At 46.7% G+C, this 23,028-nt stretch overlaps 1 protein-coding gene across 4 annotated transcripts in view; it reads right to left on the reverse strand.

Moving 5' to 3' along the window:
* The window catches only part of GRID1 (glutamate ionotropic receptor delta type subunit 1), a 703,858-nt gene that overhangs the window by 205,418 nt on the left and 475,412 nt on the right, over positions 1-23,028 (reverse strand). For all 4 annotated transcript variants that reach the window (XM_058696896.1, XM_058696895.1, XM_058696897.1 and 1 more), the window contains 2 exons: positions 10,429-10,590; positions 8,818-8,937 (listed from right to left, as the gene is read on the reverse strand). In XM_058696896.1, the coding sequence (XP_058552879.1) occupies positions 8,818-8,937; positions 10,429-10,590 (282 nt within the window). The remainder of the gene's footprint in view (positions 1-8,817; positions 8,938-10,428; positions 10,591-23,028) is intronic.

Raw genomic sequence — 23,028 nt, forward strand, 5'->3', positions numbered from 1 at the left:
CAACAAGAAGGAGGCACAAGGGTTATGCTGTAGTCACTGACGATGTTCTGTTTCTTGATGGGGATGTAGACATGCATGAGCATGTTCATTTTTTGAAAACACACTGTGATTTACTCATGATTTAGGCACTTTGCTATACGAGTGTTACATGTCAGTTTACATTAGGAAAACGACTAAGATTCAGCCACAATATTATTCCGAATAAAATAGAATGCATTCCAAAACGGGAAAGAACAAATTATCTGATACCTCATGGAATAAGTTTAAAAATCAACAATAAGACAAACATTAGGCAGCAGGGAGACACGAAGAAAAACAAATCAATTAATTAGAGAAACATAAAATACAACAAAATTGATTAAACAAATTAGACCTAGTTCTTTGAAAAAGATCAATAAAGAAATTCTGTCTAGTCTAACCAAGAAATAAAGGGAGACAACACAAATACACAACAGTAGCAATGAAAACAGAAATATTTCAACATATAGATACTTTCTAAATTATTGCAAATATTATACAGAGTTTTAGTAATGAATTTGAAAACACCAGTGTTATACAAGATTTTCTGTAAAGTAGACTACTAAAAATTACTCAAAGAAATGTAGAAATCAGGAAAGAGAATTTCCAAAACATCAGAGTAATAGCTCTAAGACCGACAACCAGCCCAGGTAACTTTAGGAGTTAAATGCTTTCCAACTTTACAGAGCTCTGTCCCTCTAAGTGCAAAAGAGTGAACGATTCTCTACACATGTTATGCAGGGAGTACAAGCCTAACACAAGTTGAACACAAGCATCTGAGAGGGAAACTATAGGTCAATGTCACATATCCATGTAGGTGGAAAATCTCAACAGCAATAACAAAAAAGCAAAACCATCACTATATAAAAATGGGTGGCCAGGCTCAACTCCTGGGAGAGGTTTCCTCATTTATAAAAAGGAAACAACACACACAAAAAAATGACCCTCTTCTTCCACTTGCTACTGTCTCTCTGGGTATGACAGCTGGAACTACCACAGCCATCCTGAAATTATGAAGAGAGCTCAGACTACACCCTGGGGACAGGCAAGTAGAAAGATGAAAAAGACCCAAGCCTTTGATCTGGGCACAGAACGTCTGCCTTGGCCAACTCTGGAGCTACCCTAGCACCAGTTCTCTTTTTATGTGAGATAATAAGTCTTCCTTATTGTATAATCCACAGGAGATGAGCATTCTGTTACCTGCAGACAAGTGCATTCTAAAAGTATACAAAGATTAATTATATTGAGCCTGAGAGGGGAAAAAAGGGAGAAAAGAGTCTAAGAATGTTTTAAAAGTCAATGGTGAGATATGGCAAACTTAGCAGAGCACATGATAAATGTGATGTTCAAGTCAACAGGGAAAGGAAGGATTCCTGAATAGTAGGAACCAATACTGAATAACCTAAAAGTTAGGTCATGACATCACAATTTATCCCAAATCAATCCCAAGTAGATGGCAGATTACACGGAAATAAAATCAAACCGTAAAAATACTAGAAGAAAGTATGGGTGAATAGTATCTACTCTGTGAATTGGGTACGACTTTCTAAAAAACAAATACATAAACTGTTAAATGACTCTATGTGAGGGGCGCCTGGGTGGCTCAGTCGGTTGAGCGCCGACTTCGGCTCAGGTCATGATCTCGCGGTCCGTGAGTTCGAGCCCTGCATCGGGCCCCTGTGCTGACAGCTCAGAGCCCGGAGCCTGTTTCAGATTCTGTGTCTCCCTCTCTCTGACCCTCCCCCATTCATGCTCTGTCTCTCTCTGTCTCAAAATTGAAATAAACGTTAAAAAAAAAATTAAAAAAAAATGACTCTATGTGAAATTATTTTCTTCAGAGGCAAACAGTTAATGGGAAGAAAATATTTGACACAAATAACTATCAATTCCCTTCTGAAAGACTGGTTATAGGAACTGACAAGAAAAACTTCATCCCCAATATAAAACAACAAAGGATCTAAGGTGTAATTTACAAAATACGAAATACAACTGACCAATGACTATATTTTTAAGTGCACAATTCCACAAGAAATGGAAATTTATCAACATTATTTTTACATGCTGCTATCAAATTGGCAAAAATGTTTAATATATCACTCAATGTTTTAAGCATAGGATCCAACAGAAACTTCCATATACTACTAGTGGATGTGAAAATTATTAAATCTTTCTAAATCAATTTGAAAATAGGTATCAACTATATAAAGAACTTTAAAAAATTATTACCCTTGGTTTGGTAATTCCCCTCCTTAAGAAGTAGAAAGACATAAATATAGATGCAATAAAATTGCATCTATTTTGGAAGTCCATTCCAACATTATTCCATAGTATTATGATATAAATGCCTAAACATTCACCGTATAGGAAGACAAAATAAGTGATGGCTCCTTGTAAGCTGAGAAATGTGTTTCCATTAAAAATCATAGTAAAGAAGAGTGAAAGCAATGAGAAAATGCTTCCAATATAGCATGAAGTGGGAAAGTTAGGATATAAAATGTATGTACAATAAACAGCAATTTGATCAATATACATATCACTTTCTCTATCGCTATGAACAGAGCAAGGGAAAAAAAGAAAAAAAAAGAAAAAAGAAGGCAAAAGCACCAGAAATGCCAGCAGTATTTATTCCTCAATTCAGAGATCATGGCTGACTTTTATATTCTTCTTTTCATTTATCTGTATTTTCTAATCATTCTACCCTAAATGAGCATGTATTGATGCTATCTTCAAAATGAAGTGATACATGTACTTAAAATGAAATACTTAATTGTATCTTTTCCTTATCCCTTTACTCGGATCAAGCTGCAGGGTTTGTTTTGGTTCTCAGTTCTATCAAAAGTGGTTCTGCACAAGGGTTGGGAACGGTTGACATTTTACTCGGGAAATATGCTGCAAGAATGCTAATCCATGACGAGACTGAAGTTTATTTCTCTTCTATGACTCACTGTGCACAGCTGGGAGCCTCTATCAGAGCAGCTTCATAGACACACTGCACAATACTCTGGCTGGATTCTCCCAGCCCCACCACTGCCCATCTCTCTTTCCTCACTGCTCAATCTACGACGTAGTTCCTGGTACCAGCTGCTGGAGACGCCAGGTAAAGGATTCCACCTGTGCTCTAAGAGGCAGTCTCTACTTCATCACTAGAGCTATCCTGTCTACTGGCTGCTGCCTCTTCCACCTGGCCTCACTGCTTAGAACTTCTGAACCCTGAGAATGTGGGACGATTTGTTAACACAGTGTGGCAGACCTGGGCAAGAATGTTAATGATGCATGTTCAAACCCCTGGAGGGCTGGGGTCCTAAGGCATGGCGATCACTACATGATGAGCAATTATGACTCTGAATTATCAGCAGTCACGGACCCTCCCAGGGACATGATATCAAGGAGGGCATTTGATTCCTGTCCAAAGCCAACTTTCATGAAGAATGGAAATTGACAGAGAAAACGGAAGAAGCATCTTAAACTGGTTAAAGGAGAATGAAGGCCTCCTATTTCCTCGGGTAATTACTGGAATGAGGAGGCTGAGCCAAAGGCATTGGTGGAACTTCAGCAGGCTCTAGACCAACAGGAAAGGGCTCTGAGGCCCTAATGCTAGCTTTGGAGGTGGTGGGTAGGGTGGGGTGACAGGAGGATGGGGTGGAAAGTAGAGTGAGGGGGTCATGGAACCGCATTGTCCTGAGTTCAGAAAAAATGCCCCAGGTCTTCTGCTACAATCACCCTCAGGTAATCTGCCCTCCAGCCCCAGCACAGTCACATGATTGCTGGTGCTACATAACTGAGTCTTTCCAGTCTCTGGGCTTCAGTTTCCCAAGAGGAGCTGCTCAAAAAACCACAGAGATACTGGGGATGGGAAAGATGGTGCAGGGGCGCTCAGGGTCCCCTACCCCAATTCCCTATCTATGGCAACCACTCCATGTCTGCTTCTACAACTATTTAATGTATTTGGGTTCCAAGAAGATTCTGCTGGAACAGATTTTCTAGGAACAAAGTAAAGCTTGAAAACACTGGACTAAATTCTTTCTCAGTCTCTTGGCTCTCTGTCACAAGGAACAGAAACAGCCCGTTCTCTCTCATCACACCAGAGTATTCTTTGTCCTGGAATGCCAACACATACAGCAAACTCATAGGCTTTCCTGATGCTTTCTGCCCACCTTCCCACCCTCCTGGCCAAGGAGACAGGCCAGCCTCCACAAAGCCAGTGAATCAGGTGGATAGCGCCCATGGGAAATGAAGCTCAAAGGGCCTTCGGGCAGCTGGCAGTTTCCCTAGGGTGTCACTGCAGCAGGGACTCTTGTGTTAGTGGAAGGAAATGTGTGTCCCACATCAATATCATTGGGATGGAAAAGGGTGGAGATCCTCAGCAATCATGTCACAGAAAAATGTTTCTGCAAGGCTGTAGCTTGTGTCATACTTGTGGGAAAAAAAGACACCCACATTTTCCTTCTTCCTTTAATCACACCAAAACAGTTCTAAAAACAAAATTTCATCAGAGGCCAAGTTCCCAGCACACTCTCCCTCATGGTCTTTATATAAGGAGTAGATATCTGGTCCCATGCATGGAAGGGGGAACGGTCAGTGCCGGTCACACAGAGCCCTTCTCCTGTCTCTGGCCTCAGGCTTTGGGTATAGCCCAGGGAGCTTCAAGGTGGAAGGCCATGTTCTTTTTTTTTTTTTTTTTTTTTTAAGTTCATTTATTTTGAGACAGACAGAGACAACATGAATGGGGGAGGGGCAGAGAGCAAGGGAAAGAGAGATGTCAAGCAGGCTCCACACTGTCTGCGCAGAGTCCGACATAGGGCTTGATCCCGTGAACCGTGGGAGTATGACCCAAACCGAGACCAAGAGTCGGATGCTTAACCAACTGAGCCACCCAGACACCCCATGGAAGGCCATGTTCTAAGCCTGCCTAGAAGTGTCTGCTCTTTTGGGGTCTGGGATAGAATGCTCGGAGATGGGGTGTGGCCCCACCTGCCAGAAGCTGATGGCCCACACCACACAGGAGAGTACTCACTGCCCAGCGCTGTATCAGGGTCATTACACCAACTGACCCCCTGATTCGACCAGGAGACCTGTATTATCTGCACCTCCCATCTGAGAAAATGAAGGTTCAGAGAAGGGAAGTGGCTGCAAAAACTCAGGAAAAGCAGATCCAGGTGTGACACAAAGGCCCCCAAGTCAGTGAGACAACATATGTGTAAGGCACCTATGTTCACAGTAGGTGTTCAATAGTCCCTGCTCTGTTCCCTCCTGTCCTATGCTAAACAACTTTCCATATCCCAACCTTTGGTAACTTCCTGACAGGTGGTTTCCCACAATCCCACCCAGTTCATGTCATAAGCTAAGGACATTTGCCTGAGTAAGCCTGTGCGTGGGACTCTCCTTTGCAGATTTCTGTCTGAACAAAGAGAAAGCCAAGTAGAAATCTGTGGAGCTCTGATAGTAACAAGCATGCACCTCCAGGTAAAATGCCAGGCCAAGTCCTGTGGGAGCCTGACGTGACTTTCCAGCAAAGCCTGCTCCCCATGGGGTTGCTTGGTGATCACCCATGCCAGACAGCTCCAAGCCGAACACAGAGATGATTGATATTTTGCCGGGAGTTACACAGCAGGCTCGTGACATAGACCTTTGATTTTGCCATCCAGCACTCCCTCAACAAGAATGCACTTCCTGGATGAGATAATTTAATTAGTATTTGTCTAGCACCCTGCAGCGAAAGGCAATCACCTACCCCTTCCATCCTCTGAAGGGGCTGAGTAATCCACAGTCTCTTGATGCCATTTAATCTAAAACGTCTGGGTGACTCACCCTCCCTGAGATTTCCCTCCAGAGTATTTACCTTAAGAAAACATCCATTTATTCCCTAATTTAAACAATTCCTCTTGGTTCAAATCTTAAAGAAGCTACTTGGTTTTTGTTTTTGTGCCCGTGTTTGTTTGTTTGCTACAGTTATTTTTAAAGTTATAAATACATATGCGTATTTATATATACCTATATACTTGTATATACATATGTACATATAGGTATACATATATAATTAAGATATATTTATTATAATAACAGCTTATAGAATATATAAGATATAGAATTTATATAAATATAAGTAGAGAGAGAGAATAGAATATATACATATATTGAGATAAGCACCATTTTTGCAGAAAACCCCTGACCCTGCTCTAACATGACAGCATCTAGCAGTCAGCCCAATTGGCTCCTGTAACCATTCTGAATTGGGTGTGGCCAAAGAGATGCAGTTGAGGGGGGCTCCTCAGAGGTGCCCCTGCTTCCTTAGAATGAATGGTCTCTGCCTTTGTGTGTTTCAGGACCCTAACCCTCAAATCTGCTCTCCACCCTAAACTTTACTTTTAGGTCACACCAATTTCCCAGCCCTACCCTTCACAGCTCTGTCTTCTACCAGGAACCATAGCCCAGAGCTGCCTTCAAATGCTGCCCTAAGCCTAAGCACTCTGCCCCAGTCCCCTTGCCTTGCTTCATCCTGAAACCTCCCAGACCTTGTTTGAATGCACCCTGGGCCTGAATAACAAACATTTGCTATGGTAAATCCCATTCCCCGCTTTCCAGATAACTTCTCCTTAGCAGAGATAAGCTGCCAGGCAGACAGATAACAACTGGGATATGCAGTTATTAAGGTCAGATTTTAAAATGACAAAAGGATACGTTTTAAAATAAAGCCCACTTGAAAATCAGCTTCCCTTCCAACTCAATTACATTCAGGCCTCCTGCTCTCCGAAGCTCCTTAGACTGAGAGATTCCAGCTCCCATTGGCTTCGGGGGTATTGAAGGAGAGTTGCCATGGCAACATGGAAGGCCCAGACACCTGAAACAGGAAGTGGAGGACACGGTGCCTCTGGGTCTCTCAGGCACCTGGAGCTGCCAGTGTGGCCCTATGAGGCAGGGGCCCCCACAGCCAATGTTCCCACCTACTGTGGGACCTTGTTGAAGCTAAGCTAAAAGAAGGGTGATGGGGACAGCAAGGGAGCCAGCAGGCAGGGCCTGAGTGTCTCCAGCCTCTCAGGACCACGGGGATGAAGGCACGTATGGTAGCAGATGTGAATAGTCGCTTCAGCAGGTAGCTACACTCTGCAAGACCGTGTTGTAACAGAGTGACTAAAAGGGCTCCCCGATGCTGGTTTCTCCTCACCAGGTGGAAGTCCTAACACAAGCCAACTTCTGTTGCCATCATGACTGACCCAGACCAATGCTGACCACCCATCCCTGGCCCCAACCAAGCCTCACAGCTTTGGGCATCCCTAGTAGACATCACAAGCCACCCCTGATGCCCTTGACATTCCACATCACACCTTGGTCCTCCAGGGTTATCACACCATAGTAGCCAACTCACTTTACGATGGCACAAACAAACCTCTGAGCTCGAAAATATCATCAAACCATGTTTGTCACTGTTGCACCATGACCAATTATTGAACCTCTTATTATTTAAATGACCAACCTATGACTCCACCTTCTGTCATAAGATGGGCTGAAACCCCCCAACTCCCACATCACATATGGACCCCCAGCCATCCCAGTCTCTTGGTGGTGACAACCATCCCCAGCATGTCCTCTAGCCCTTACACCCTCCACCATTCCATACATGTATCCTTCTACCTGCTCCTCAAGGACCACAGCCAAAGAATCCCCTCACCCAGATTCTCAATATCCCAACAGCACGTTAGCCTTTCCTGCCCCTCCACCACCCCCAGCTAATGCTGGAGGCCAGGCTAGAGGGCTCATTGCCAAGGGTTTATCCTGCCCTGAAGACAGCTCACTATGCCCTATTCATCTTTTGGGCACTAATTAGTAGAGATGTCCTCCTTTCAAGTGTATAGAAATATATGTGTGTGTGACTATATGAGCCTGTGCCCAAGTGTATGCCAACTAGTTAATGGCCCAACAAACACTGGGCCTTCTATGAGGACCATTCCTAGGAGTGCATCTAAGCCAGCTGGGTGACCTGGCCCTGGGCAGCCAGCCACAGGCCTTTACCTGCAACCCCATCATCAGCCCCACACTGGCTCACAATGACCACATCTGAAGTTCTTGGATAACTGTTCCAATAACTTTCTTGCTACATTGACTTCTTGGTCCTAATGCCTACCAGGCTCTTGACTTCACAAGCCTCCCCTTAACTTTGGGGTTCCAACTCTGAGGAAAGGCTACCTTCCTCACCCCCAAGTCTTCAGCCCTGAAAATCTCCCATAGGAGGAGAGAGAAGGCAAAGTATCACCAGAAAGAGACCCCAGGCCAGCCACTTGCATTAGCACCAAATAAAGTAGCCTAACCCCACCCTGAGCTATGTGGCTTGTCTGCCTCTCCCATCTCCCTCCACTGGGCTCCACTGCTCCCTGCTTCCCACACTCCTCGTGGCTCATTTTTCTGTTCTTAGATCTGGGGGGAACTGGCCGTAACCGCAGACTCCTGCCCCAGCCACAGTTACACCTGTCCCTGCGGTTGGGCTAATTTTGGCCACTCTGGGGAAAATACATTGTCCCTTCCAGCCTCAGCCTAGGCCTGCATGGTTGGCCATCCAGGGCCAAGCAGTGAGACCAGGTGGTGCCAGGGGCCCTGCTGTACTCAGAGACTGTATTAGCAGAACTTCCTGGCCGAAAACTACTCTTAGCCTTCTCCACACTGTGCCCCATAAACACCAGCATCAATGGCAGCATCATCAGAGAGAGACAGGAAGAGGGGATTTTTGTGCTGGTTAACACCTGCTCAGAACACAGAGCCAGTGACCCAGCCACAGGAGGAGAGGGAGAAGAGTGCCCTGATGCTTACCTTCCGCATGTCTTTGCCAAAGGTCTCACTATAGGTTGTGCCGAGGATTTCAAACTGGACGTAGGGATTCGAGCTGTCCTCCCGAAACTCCATCACCCCTGTGAGGCCAGTGATGTGGCCCTGCAGGAGAGAAGGAAAACCGATTGAGGAAAATATGGATGGAAGGGATAGAGTCCCAAAGACAAAGAAGGGAAGGAAGTGTCACCAAGAAGGGGACAATCAAGATCTTGAGGAAGCACCAGACAGGCTATAAATGAGGACTGGGCTGCTAGCAGTCCTATAGCCACAGAGCAAGATTGACACTTCCTAGACTGCTGCTCACAGGGGAAATCCCTAAGGCTTGCACTTGACATTCATGTGGTCAGTATGATTAGAGCACATGCTCTGTGCCACATATCATGCTTGCTATATAGGTCAAAAAGTGACAGTTCTGTCTCCACCCTCCTGGAGCTCACAGTCTTCCCATGCATCCTGCTCCATGGGTCACCTTAGCCTGAGCCAAAAGAAAAGTCAAAGGTCAACAGAGCCTTTGGGCAGCAAAGTATGAGCACTAGAGGCCAACACCAGCTCAAGTCCTGGCTTTGCCACCTGTGTCACCTTGGGCAAGCCATCTCCCATCATCTCCAGCCTGAAGTTAATTAGATCCACATCACAGGGCCTGCAAGGGCCAAAGGATAAAATGTGTACAAAGCACGGTGTCTAGCACAGACTGGCTGTGGTGGGTGTGCAAGCCCTGCCCCCTTCTCAGGCCATTCAGTGGGTTCTGTAGAAGCAGGTGGCAGAGGGGCTGAGGGAGCCTATGGCAAACCCCCTCTCCCTTCAACCCCCCCTCCCTAGGGTAGCAGTTCCATCCAGCCTTGTTCTCCCATAGACCATGAGCTGGGAGAGTCCAAGATCCTGAGCTGGCCAAAGAGGGGCCCCAGCTCTGGCTCAGGCTGCAATAGATTCAACCAACACCGGAATACGTTCACTGCTATTGACAGTGCACACAATTTATTGTGACTACAATTCCTAGCACTATAGATTTCCCTAAATGCTCTTTTGAAGCCTCTGAAAGCCAATTCACTCTAACAAGTCTTCTATGGATTACCCAATTCACTTCAAATTCAGCCTTCCAACTTGGTGTCGTGCCTGAGTGTGTGCGACAGGTCATAAATGCAGAACACATGTGCACACACGAACACACACAAGCTAAAGTCTTAGCGATAAGCACGTGTACTGCATACTGAGACAGCCTCTCTTATGAATAGTGGCCACCTGCATGGTAGGGTATCTGGCTCACAGGAGCTGGGCAGTTGCCTCCATTGGTTGCTTAAGCAACTCTAAAGTCCAATCTCCTTATAGAAAACAGAGAGAACAATAATAATAAATCTATGAAGCCCAACTCACCAGCCCTAAATGCTGGGAAAGGAAGAGTGGCAAGGAGGGAGGTCTGTGGGGGGCCTGCAGGGACAACCACACAAAGAGCTCAGTTTCAGACCACCTGCTCAAGGGTGTGTGTGTGTGTGTGTGTGTGTGTGTCTGTGTGTGTCTGTGTGGGTCTGCACACATGTGCATGCAAGGAAGGACCTGTCTTTAGCCTTAGCCCAATGGGTGTCCCCTTACACACACCTTTTTGATCGTGTCCAGCATGGACCTTCCTCCATTCCATGGCTTGGTGGACTTGCGTATACAGTTCAGGCTCGCCATGCTATGCCACTTCCGGTCCTCCAGCTTCCGGTGGAAGGCATTGGCCAGCATCAGGACACTGTCATACAGGTAGAGGTTGGAGATCTGCAAACACAAAGGCAGTGAAACCCTTTTCACTGATGCATTTTCAGAGAAGGGGAGCAGCAGAGGCCTTGGGTGATTCAGGATGCCAACACTAACAAGTGGTGCCAGTATCTATACCACAATCCTCTAGCTTCTAGTTGTTCATTCAAAAACCTTGGGGCAACTGGGCAGAGCAGTTGGTTAAGCGACCAACCTTGGCTCAGGTCATGATCTCACGGTTCGTGAGTTCAAGCCCCACGTCAGGCTCTGTGCTGACAGCTCAGAGCCTGGAGCCTGCTTCTGATTCTGTGTCTCCCTCTCTCTCTGTCCCTCTCCCATTCACACTCTGTCTCTGTCTCAAAAATAAATAAACGTTAAAAAAAATTTTTTAAACAAAAAAACCAAAAACCTGGCCAGGCACTGGAGTCTTAAGCAGAATAAGAACTAGCCCTGATTCAGGAACTAGAGTGGGAAGTGGATCTGTACATCATGAGAACCAGCATGGTCATCACCATGGTTGAGATTTGCACCCAGGCTTTGTGCAAGACTGGAATGGGGCATCCTGCTCACATAACACAGGATGGAGGGAAGGATAGACAGAAAGCTTGGTCTAGAAAGATTAGTAGGATAAAGGGTAGAGAGCATTACAGGGAGGCAGAATTATGCAAAGGCATGAAGGTACAAAGGAGTAGGGTCAGGTAGGGCAGAGTCCACCAGCAGTGATCAGATCTGAAAGATTTTAGACTTTGTGGACCTTATAGTCTCTTTTGCAATGCTCAGCTCTGCTCTTACTGCAGAAAAGCAGCCAAAGACAGTATGTAACAAAGGATGTGCCAATAAATCTTTATTTTAAAAAATAGGCAGTAAGCTGGATTGAGCTGAAGACTACAGTCGGCCAAGCCTTGGGGTAGAGGGATTGAAAACAGTGCCAAATATCTGTATTAATGGGTACAGTAGAGATGAAGTGGGATCAAGGGGGAGGTAGGGATCAGGGATCTAGCCATGTTGAGCCTCATGGGCCATGCTAAGGAGTAACAACATAGGTGACTTTAGGGAAAAGGATGCCATTGGTGGGATCTGTGCCCAGAAATCAGATATGTGCCTTGGAAAGCCTGCTCTGATCCCCAGATAGTCCTGGGGTCAATGATGGCCTGAGTGACACTGGCAGCTTGTGGTTATAGAATATCTGAGGACACAGAGCCTGCTCTGCATTGGCATCACTGCCAGCCAGGGGATACGTTTGGGAATTTCAACTGTGCACATATGAGAACTATCCCTCTGCTTAGCTGCTAAGTAGAGATGGCTCATAGAAGAAACAAAGCCCATCTCAGAGCTCTTGAGAGCATGACTGCAAGGGAAAAGCTGGTACACTGGTGAGGAGAGCTGTACAAGAGCCCTGGTATCCAGGGATGGGACAGGTCCAGCTCATCCTCCTGACTACAGTTCAAGACCCTGATCCAGATGAATCTGAACACCAGCACCTGCCTTCTCAGGGGCCCATCAAGAGTCCTCTGTAGGGTGGAAGGCAGCCCTGTTCTCAGATGTTACCTGCACACTATCCCTCTCCTCCAAGGGAGGTGTCATGAAGCACAAAGGTAGGAGAGTCAGGGGAGGGTGTGGGTAGGAGGTAATGTCCACCCTTGTTCAGGTGTGTGGTCCCTCCTGGGTAACTGGTGCACAAACAACCATCAGCGAAAGTGGGTCAAGGGGATGATTCTCTGCACACCTAAGCAGCAAGGTGTCTGCTAAAAATATTTCAGAAAAACAAAATCACTGGATATAAATAGGAAAATGTGTCAACCTCTTAGGACTCCTGGGAGAATCAAATAAGATCCTTGGTCTGCAGGAAGAACCCCTGCTGCCTTCCAACTTTACCCCTCACCACTCCCCAGTATGGCCCTCACACCCCAGTATCTACATGCCTTATTCTCCACCTGCAGTTTCTTTCCTCACGTGTCTTGGACTGGGTGCTCCCAAAGCACAGCCCCAGGCAAGAGCTTGGGTAGCATGGACCATTTTCTACAAGTGAAATCAGAGATGGGCTAAGAAAGCTGGTACTGGACATCACAACCATCTGCTCCATCACAACTGTCCAGTAACTCATGCTAACCAACCCTCAGGGGCATTTCTGCTACACCATGTCAAGCAGAGCTGACTATTTCTTCTGTGGGTGTCCCTGTGTCCTGCCCATTCCTACAGAGCCCTGCCTTATCCACCTTCAACCTATGTCCTTACAGTGGACACAGGGATGTATGCCACTAAGGCCTTCATAAGAAATGGGTGGAGGATGGACAGGCAATGTTGCAGATGTGGCAGGAGTGTGCCTGGGACACCTGAGTACCGCTGACTTAACCAAGGCCTCCAAGTATTTTGGTGCCTGGTGACATTTTCCGGGGCCCTGAAATACACGTGTGCTTACCTGACAGCAGAGAGAAGTCACTACCATCACAAAGAATTGACCTCCTACCCTACAGGCAACACCAGGGTAGAACCGTACCTCTCGATGCTCGAGCCCTGAGCAAGTATTTCCCTCCTGAGAAGGACTAACCCACTCTCTGTGCTTGTCAAATCCCCAACCCTCAGGAGCCCCTACCACTGCAAAATTATTTTTGACAAGTCCACCTCCCCTCTGGAATACAAACTCATAATGGAGATGTTGTTTTAGGGCACTTGGAACAGCACAGCCCCAGTTGTGACCCAGACCAGCACCCAAAGGAATCCCTTTTTGCCTCCAGCACTTCTATTCACAAGGAATTAAGGTACTTAACAAATGAATGAATGCAAAGAGGCTGGCAATGAAGAGGTAAAAACAGGATGTGACTCAGAAAGGCCAAAGGAAGCCCTCAGCCTTCCCACAAGTATGTCTGCTGGGAAGGATGAACACATTTTAGTTCAAAGGAACAAGCCTTTCAGTTCAAAGGCTTTAGCAATGTTCTTTTCCAGATAGATATATGTATCTGGAAATATATATATATATATATATATATATATATATATATATATATATATACAAACATGCATATATACAACTTTTATATAAATATGTATATATTCATATATAACTTGTATATAACTTTTATAAATGAAACGTGTGTGTGTGTGTGTGTGTACATAATGTATGTATGTATACAACTTTTTTCTTACTATCTCTAAACACAGCATCCAGCACCAACCAAAGCATACAGGTGGTGTTTAATATATGTTGGATGGATGGATGGATGGATGGATGGATGGATGGATGGATGGCTAAATGAATAGATGAATGAGGGGATGGGTAGGTGAAAGGGAGGAGGAGTGGATGGATGGAAGGATAGAGGGGGAGATGGATGGGTGGATGGATGGATGGATGGATGGATGGATGGATGGATCTCCTGCTAAGAGGATACACACTGATCTTGGTTCCCCAAAAGAGAAAACAGTAGGAAGAAGAGATTGGGCACCTCCACTTTGACTTGGCAGAGAACCTCCTTTGTTCAAACAGCATCTTGCTTTTCATTTACAGCCTGCTCAAAATGTCTTCTCGATCCCCACTTGGAGCTCCACCTTCTCTCACTCCTGTCCCTTCTCCTGATAAGATGCTATGTCAGTACTTCTCCCTGCTGTGGGCAGACACTAACACCCTGTGTTGATCTGTGGCCCTATCTCTGCTGTTCAACTTCAGCATCCTCTCACTGAGAAGACATGTGTGGGGATGCAAAGGGAGAGCACTACCCTCACAGTCTTGTTGTCTGGAGACTGGAGACGGGACCTTTAGGGGAAAAGATCAAGAGCAGATAGCAGAAAGGCAGCCTCTGCTTGGGGCTCTGTCTGGGTCCTGATAAATATAAGGCAAGCCTTTTCTCAGGGTGGGTGGGTGGAGACCAGCATCAGGGCATGGTCACGACCAGCCCCTGAGCCAAGAGTGGTCTGGAAGGAGAGAGGCTCCCAACCGTATGAACACTCACTCAATGTCAGGTTCAAGGGGCTAACAGCCCAAGCTGGGAGCCCAGGCCACAAGGGCAGAGAAAAGGGGCCTGGTTTGAGGGAATGCTTGCCTCTTTTCCCTTACTTCTCAGGTAAGACACAGCACAGTTCATTCAGAGCAGACAGACAAGCAGAGCAGATACTGTCACTATTTAAACCCTCATCCCCTCTGGCTGGCCTAGGGACATTGCAGCACAAAAGTGACAAGGAACAAAAAAAAAAAAAAAAAAAAAAGACATTTCAGGTGAAAGTAGACCTGAAAAGAAGACAGACCAAAGTTTGAGGCCAAGGGCATGGCAGAATAAAGACCTGGATGCAAAGCAAATGACCTGGGACCAGGTCAGACAATATAAAGTCAGAGGCAGACAAAAGCCACAGCCAGGCAAGGGGCCTGAGGCTGGAGCCTATGGCCTCCATTCTGAGTGGGGACAGAGCTAGAATGGAGCCCAGCTGGTTCAGTTAGCCACCTTAGAGGTGTATGCCTGATCCCTCTTTCACTGCCGTACAGCACAACTCTTACTGTACTGAGTGTGCAGCTTAGCCGGGTGGCCTTGCAGGATGAGCAAGAGTTTTGGATCATTCCTATTCCTCCTCCAGTGCATGGAGACAGCAGGTGCTCAATAAATGCTTATTGAATTAGTGAATTGAATCTCCACTTGCACTCATGCAGAGTGATGTTGAACAAGTCATTTAATGCTTAAGACTCACCTTGATGACAAGAAAATACAATGTGATCAGCAGCCCTGGAGAGGTGCACCCTGGAGGGGTGGCCCTGAATAACTCCCCTGAGAACTGCGGGATGGTAGTACTCATGCGTGCCAAGTACTGTCCTAACTTCTTTGTGTGCAGCTTTATTTTAGGAAGGAGAAGAAACAGGAAGAAATGGAAGGGGGAATACAAGACCTACACAGGCTGCTGACTTCAATGTGGATGGTCTGAGAGCTCCTCCAAGGTGCCCCATCTCTGAGCTCAGCATGAGTCTGGGACACAGAAGCCTCAGAACCACTGGGAAAAGAACTTGTATCTGCCAACACCACTCGCCCTCTTCCCCAATGCCCCTTGGCCTGAATGCTTTTCAAGGAGGAGCAGGAGTTGTATCTGGATTTGTAGCTTGTGGCTGGGAAGACTGAGCAAAGATCCCCCTGAGCATTATATCCCCAGTTCTGCCTGCACACTGCTCACCTGGACACATGTCCCTGGTCTCCTCCTTGCCCCAGCAGCCCCGTCACAGCTGCCATAGCCCCCTGGCCTGAGCCAGACCTTTCGGGTCTGCAAGGGCTGAGGCGCTGCAGAGCATCTCTTTATGGGAAAAGCCACTCCTCTGCCTCTGGGGTGTTCTGTAAAAGGTTCCAATATCGGAAGGCCCAGAGTGGGGGCCTCACTATGCCTGACTCAGGCTCCTGAAAGGGAGGTGGCTTGGCCCATTGCAGTTGAAGGTCTGACATGTGTCCTGCAGGGCTGGCTCAACCACAGGAGACCACCCACGTGTGCAGGAGAAAGAGGGAGGCAGGCAAGCAGGGCTAGAACAGGGGCAGCTCCAGCCCAGCCCTGTGGGAAGCACCATGCTCTGTACTCTGCCCTGTCACCTGTCCCTCACCCAGGCTTAGGGGCTTCAATCCCAAGGAAGCTTCCTTATGTCCTGTCTATGTGGTCATCTACAACCACAGCGTGGTTCAAGTGCCCTCATTTCTCCCTGAGGAAATAGTAACTACTGGTTACCTTGTCTCCCAGCCTTGGGCCCTCCCCCACCCCTGCACAGAGTTGTCTTTCCTGGATGCACATCCTGCCCTGTCACATCTCCAAAGGCCACACCCTGGTCCTCGGCACCCTGGCGGCTATCCCCCTTTCTGACTGAATTCCCAACATTTCCCACCTCCCACCTCTAGCATCAGACACACTGAACTCTGTCCCTGTTCTCCTGGGCCCCTGGGCTTTTGTATATGCCATTCTTCCTAACTGGTACCTGCTACGGAATAGAGATGAAACTTCCCCATTTATGCAGAGTTTGTGGGAATTAAGACAGAGAGCATTTTTGAATGTCTAACATAGGAACTGTCACATAATCAGCGCATAATGAGGGTTTGTGGAATTAATGAATGCTGAATGAATAGATTTAAATCTGTTTTTAGGACAAAGAACACCAAAGTAAAGATATACCAAGGTATTTGCAAAAAGAATGCTTCTCAGAATACGACTGATGGAGGGGGCACCTGGGTGGCTCAATCGGTTAAGCATCTGACTTTGGCTCAGATCACGATCTCACAATCCATGAGTTCGAGCCTGGAGTCAGGCTTCGTGCTGACAGCTCAGAACCAGGAGCCTGCTTCAAATTCTCTGTCTTCTCCTCTCTCTGCCCCTCCTCTGCTCACACTCTGTCTCTCTGTCTGTCTCTCAAAAATAATAAACTTTAAAAAAAAAAAGAATATCATTGATGGAGGATACAAGCCATGCTGAGAAAAGGGTATAGGAGCTCTGGACCAATATATTCTGTGGGGAAGTGTCCATCTCCAATCAGAATCTGGGGTATGCATTTCCAGGAGATGGGAGCATCCTAGCAAACTTGTATTTCCAAAGCCAATAACCTGTGCAGGAAGTGGGTCTTTGGAAGGGAAATGGGAAATGTGAGGACACATTTCTCGGAGGTAGAGGAGAGAATTTGGCCAGGGGGCCTTGATTGGGGCTTACAGCCCTTGAGAGACCCAGGTAGACCTCTTGGCTGCCCAATGATCAAAGACCAATCCCATGAAGCCAACTGAGGACCTTGGATATGGAAAAACAGATTTTATTCTTTTAAGAGTTGGCACCAGAATCCCCACTACATCAGTAATTATATTTTATATAGTTATATTTTATATTCCTGTGTTAGCAGGGGCAAAGGCTACCAGAAAGATTGTTAAGTTTATCTTCATGAAAAAATAAGGAGAATTTACTTTGGAGTCAAGACCCAGAGGAAGAAAATAGAGGATGGATAGAGAAGTCAGCAGGAAAGAGAGTGTGAGGTCCCAGGGTGGGGGGACAGGCAGAGAACATTCCTCAGCAGGAAAGGACTGAGGACATCACAGGCTGTCTGTGCCACTACAATGCCAATACCCTACCCTGACTCTTACCATATGTGACAGCATATTCAAGACTTAGATTTGTAGGCAAAGCCAGGAAAGGTGCTGGTTTCACATCTGAGTCAACCCTAATTTGAAGGCAGCCCCATGAGAAGGCTGGATGATCTGTTTACTTACATGAGTCCCCAGAAGCAGCATTAGGACCAGGAGTAATGAAAAGATAAGCCCCCCCACCCCCACCCCACTCATAAAATATGCTAAAGAGACCTATACTCTTCAGATCCTATTTGGACCCTGCAGGCCAAGACTTGTGTCCACCTCCAACAGACTGGAAGAGACAGGCCCCCAAAAGACAATGGCCCCGTTGTGGAGCCAGCTGCCTGACTTCCCAGTGCTCCGTGCATGTTTTCCTTTAGTAAGTGTGAGGGTGCTCCAGCCGTGTCTCCGTTATACTCCAGGGCCCAGGGTATTTGCTGTGCAGCCACATTATCAGGGGAAGAATCATGCTTGAAGGCAAAGGAAGATGAATGGCAGGCCAGGGTCACAGCCACGCGAGCCAGCTGCATCTCAACACCAGACCATTATCCACCCCACACCAAAGATAGAAACATAAGAAATGTTTTCATTAAGGAAGTCTGCATTTCCTCCAGGCTTCTAAAGAGCCCAGTTTTCTCTTCCCTCCATCATTAATCAAGCCAAGTGGACTGTTCAGGGAGACCTCACAGGGGCAAACAGCAGGAACTGACCTCCGACCAGATCCTCAGACAGGCTCTGGTCAACCAGCAAAGTCAGACAAACAGCCGGCAGAGGGTCCAGCTGGGAGGACAAGCTGACGCCCAGATGTCGCAGCTTGAGAAATCCATCCCCAGGCGAGGCCTTTCTGCCAGACTGCTGCCAGCCTGCCCATCCTGAGACAGGGCACCACAGCCAGGCCTGGCGAGGGAGCAGATGGTGGCAGAGGGCAAAGGAGCTGGGGCTCTCTGCTCATCGGTGAATCCAAGGGGATGGAAGGCAGAGTGGGGAAGGGCATTTGTCCGTACCTGAGGCTCTCTGGCCTCCAAATGTGCATGTGGACATCTGTGGCCAGAACAGCAACCGACTGCAGCCAGAGAGACCACCTGCGCAATTGTCTCTGACAAAGGCATTGAGGATCGTGCCCCGCCATGCTCCCGTTATGCTTCATGACTGACTGTTGCTACATATTCCACCAGGGTGTTTAGGGTAAAAAAGGAAACCAGTGAAAGTGACATAAAGTCCAAGATAGCTATGGTGTGGGGTGGCCCACTGCTACTCCAGAGAAAAGGATTCTACTGGCAGGCTGACAAACAACTTGTAGCCAGAGAAGAATACAGAAAGCCCTAACGAAATAGGGGCATGTGGGAAGGGGGGGTTTCCACATGTTTTAGTAGACTGAGCAAGGGAAGAATTATTCCATCTATCAAGCCATTCAACAATTTAGAAATTCACAAAGAGGAGAAATTCCAACCCGAGGGAGCATTTTATAATACACTTGATCTTAGCCAAAAGGCCGAGAAGCGATACGAGGGAGCATTTTATAATAATACCACATTAGCCCCCACAGCTTAATTCAAGGATCAGGCTCCATGGTGACCAGACAACACAACTTCTATCAGTTGTCTGTCCCCCTTTGGAAGCCCATTTGAATAGAAATGACATGACAATGTGACAATATGTCTGTTGCAGCCCTGAAGTCACCGGACAGGGCAGTCATGGAGACCGAGTGCTTTACAGATTCTCCTCTCAGCAAGGCTGCCCGTGAAATCTTAGCAAAGTCTCAAGGTTCTTCCAGACTGGTTATCACTTTTATTACTGGCTGAGTCAGACAAGCTCTAAACCAACTTGTCAAGGGAACAAGAATGAGAAATACCCAAATGAGACAGTGCTTTGTAGGGGAAAATAAACAACAGCACACCGGCAAATGCAAAGCTTTTGGAGCTACTACAAGTCACTTATTTTGGTATTTTTCCTCCAAGGGACTTTGTACTAAATAGGAATCAAATTGATTTGCTATAATAGTGCTTGGTTGGCTCTGGAGCACAGAAAGCTCTGACCACAGGACTAATAGAAGAAGATGGAGTTTCTGAGACCAGTGCAGTGGAGAAGCCAAGAGATGGACGATCTTGTAAAAACTCCCCATTCTTGATGGTTCTCCTGAAAACATCTAACCCAGAATTATCATCCCAAGAGCAGCCGTCCGGGGGAAGAACTAAAAGATGGACTTGAGAGCTCCACTTCCCAAAGGATCTTCATTAATTTCATCAAGACAAAGTTAATAATCCATGACACAAATGTTTTATTTTTTCTTGAGTTAGTTGTTCTAAACATGTTAGAGTCTTCTCGATAAATCTCACAGCTAGAGGCTAGTAGAAATTAGTTTGTCTTCTATACTGTCATTAAGAAATAAAGAAGTGGTAATAGCTACTTGGGAAACTCGAAGAGAATGGCTTATAAATGAGATGAATCTAGGAGCTGCCCAAATGGTTGTTGGGCGGGGTGAGTAAAGTAAATCCATGTATTTTCCTCTCACCACACCCCTTCTCGAGGCAGAGGCAACAAATGGAGATGGAGATTCTTTTCATAAAGTTTTTCATTTATATAAATATATATAAAGAGACTTCTAGAGACAATTTAACTTGTGTTAAGATCTGCATTATTAACAGATCCACCCCATCAGTCCTTACTGAGGGTTTCCAATGAGCAGAGTCTTGCAAAAAGGGCTCAATGGGTCTCCCCAGACATGGCCTCTCCTCTCCCACAAAAGGCAGCTCTGCCTGAGTGCCTGCAGGAGTGGTGTGGACAGAAAGCAGTACACAAGGCCTGTGATATGGGTCTAGACCCAAAGGAAATGCTCTCCTACCTGCTGTGTTGCTCTTACAGAGCATGCTCAGGGGGGTGCCTGGGTGGCTCAGTCAGTTAAGCTTCTGACTTAGCCTCTAGTCATGATCTCGGGGTTCACGAGTTCAAGTCCCGCATCGGTCTCTCTGTTATCAGTGCTTTGGAGCCTCTGTCCCCCTCTCTCTCTGCCCTACCTCCAGGGGTTCTCTCTCTCTCCCTCTCTCTCACAAAATAAATAAATAAATTTTAAAGAGCATGCTCAGGAAGACAAGTGGATTATACCTTACAAAATTAAAAAAAAAAAAAAATGAGGGGTGCCTGGGTGGCTCAGTCGTTTAAGTGTCCGACTTCGGCTCAGGTCATGATCTCACAGTTTGTGAGTTCAAGCCCCGCATCGGGCTCTGTGCTGACAGCTCAGGGCCTGGAGCCTGCTTCGGATTCTGTGTCTCCCTCTCTCTCTGCCCCTCCCCCGCTCATGCTCTGTCTCTCTCTCTCAAAATAAATAAAGATTAAAAAATTTCTTTTTTCAAATGAGACCATGTTTGCTGGAAACCCCGAACACACCTGACCACCTCCTCTGTAATGACATGAATAGGTCAGTCTTATTCTAAATGCTTTCTATACATTCCCTCACTTAATTTTTATTATGCCCCTAGGGGGTAGACACTTTACATTCCAATTTACGGGACAGGAAATGGAGGCACAAAATGACAAGTAAATAATAAATATTTCGTTAGTTACTAGAGTTCCTGGGATTTGAACCCACACAGTATGGCTCTTGAGCTGCTGCTGCTGTGCGGCTGCTACTCTTACTATTATTGCTGCTACTGCTATTACTACCAGTACTGTTACTGCACTGCTATTACTACTCCTGCTGTTATTACTACTGTTGCTACTACTAACACCACTCCTGCTACTACCACTGCTGTCGCTTCCACCACCACAAGATGTCTCTGATGTCACTCTTCCATCTTGCTCTTGATGGAGTGCCTGGGTATCAGCAGGAACAGACAGAGGGAGGTAGGGTGGCCAGGGTTCCAAGTGTGATATTGCATTTACCATATTTGATAATAACCAGCCACACACCTCGGAGCTGTGCCTTTGTTTACCCTCTTCACAGCTGTGGGTCATGTTAGTATGCTCTCCGCCAGATTCCTTATCCAGCCTGCCGGTCTCCTTTTCTCTCCTGTCCTCCTGGACACATGCTTTGCATCTAGAGTATCTAGTATACCACCAAAGAGCCCACATTTTAGTCCGTGAAAAAATAAGCAATCATAGGCCTTAATAACAAGAACTTCCATTCTCCCACCACCCACAACCTATACAACACATACTTGTGCAGTGGAAAGGGGCCCCTCCTGCTCTCCTCAAGTAGAAAGAGTGCAGTGACCAGGCAAGAACTGGGAAAAATTGATGCGGCGGTGGCGTGGAGCAGGGACAAGGCTGGAGAGGGATGAAGCCCATCAAGGGGAGACCACGCCTGGGAGTAAGACCCTCCTAGGGTCTGACCACCCAGAGAGTGATGGGGTCCCTACACCCTCCTGCCCCAGGTGAGGATACAGGGATGGGCACACACTGACTGGAGTCAATCATCTCACTCTGCTTCCATCCATGTCGAGAGTGCGGAGATAAATGCAGAGGCCCAGTGAAGGTGACTTACTTGGTCCTGACCTCTTCTTCCAAGCTCCAAAAAAGGAAGAAGGCAGAACAGGCCAGCAGCATCCAAACATATAAAATCTTGCATTAAGCACCTTCCACCCCTGACCCATATGCCCAGGACTCTCGGGTCCATGAGCCCTGTAGGGGCCTTGGTCCGCTCTCTTGGCCAATCCTTCACCATGTTAGAAAGACCCCAGACGTTGTGGTGGCTCCCGGGAGCAGTGGACATGGGGGTAGTGGGAATTACTCCAGCTAAAATCTGTGTCTGCTACATTCCCTCCTCAACCAAGAACATATTTCTAGTGTTTACCATCTTTTAGGGCATGTTTCCCTTCCCCCTCCCCAAACATAAGATTATAGAATGGATTTGATGCTTTGGCAAATTACACATGTACCCAGACCACTCCAGAGATTCTAATAATCCCCCTCCCCAAAATGTGTGCCTCCTGATAAGGTTAATACCAAAATGTCCTGGGATGCAACAGATACTCAGGTGGTAAATACAGCATATCTCTGTCCTGAAACCTGATTTCCACTCGTCATGCCTGGCTGGGTAAAGAAGGTTTAACTAGTTTCAAATGCTGAATGGCAAGCATATCACATGCACAAACTTCTGGGTAATTTCTGCAAACCCAACTGGGAGAAATTTCCTTCTGTTATGTGTCTCCCACCAAGCATCAAGCGAAAGTTTCCTTATGCATGGAAGTCTTAATGGAGAAGTGGATTCTGAGCTGCCATTGGGCAGTCTCCACTGTGTTTCATTGCTATCCTCAAACATCCAGAGGGAAAACGACCTCTCACAATAGGTACACAACTCGCCATCCTACTCCCTGGCCCCAGAAGAAGCTAACACTGATTGCATATATGGCATCAGGTGTGGTAGAAGCACTAACCAGAAGCACTCTGTACCTGTTGCGTTGGATGG

This window comes from Neofelis nebulosa, chromosome 13, assembly GCF_028018385.1.
Source record: "Neofelis nebulosa isolate mNeoNeb1 chromosome 13, mNeoNeb1.pri, whole genome shotgun sequence".
Classification (NCBI taxonomy): domain Eukaryota; kingdom Metazoa; phylum Chordata; class Mammalia; order Carnivora; family Felidae; genus Neofelis; species Neofelis nebulosa.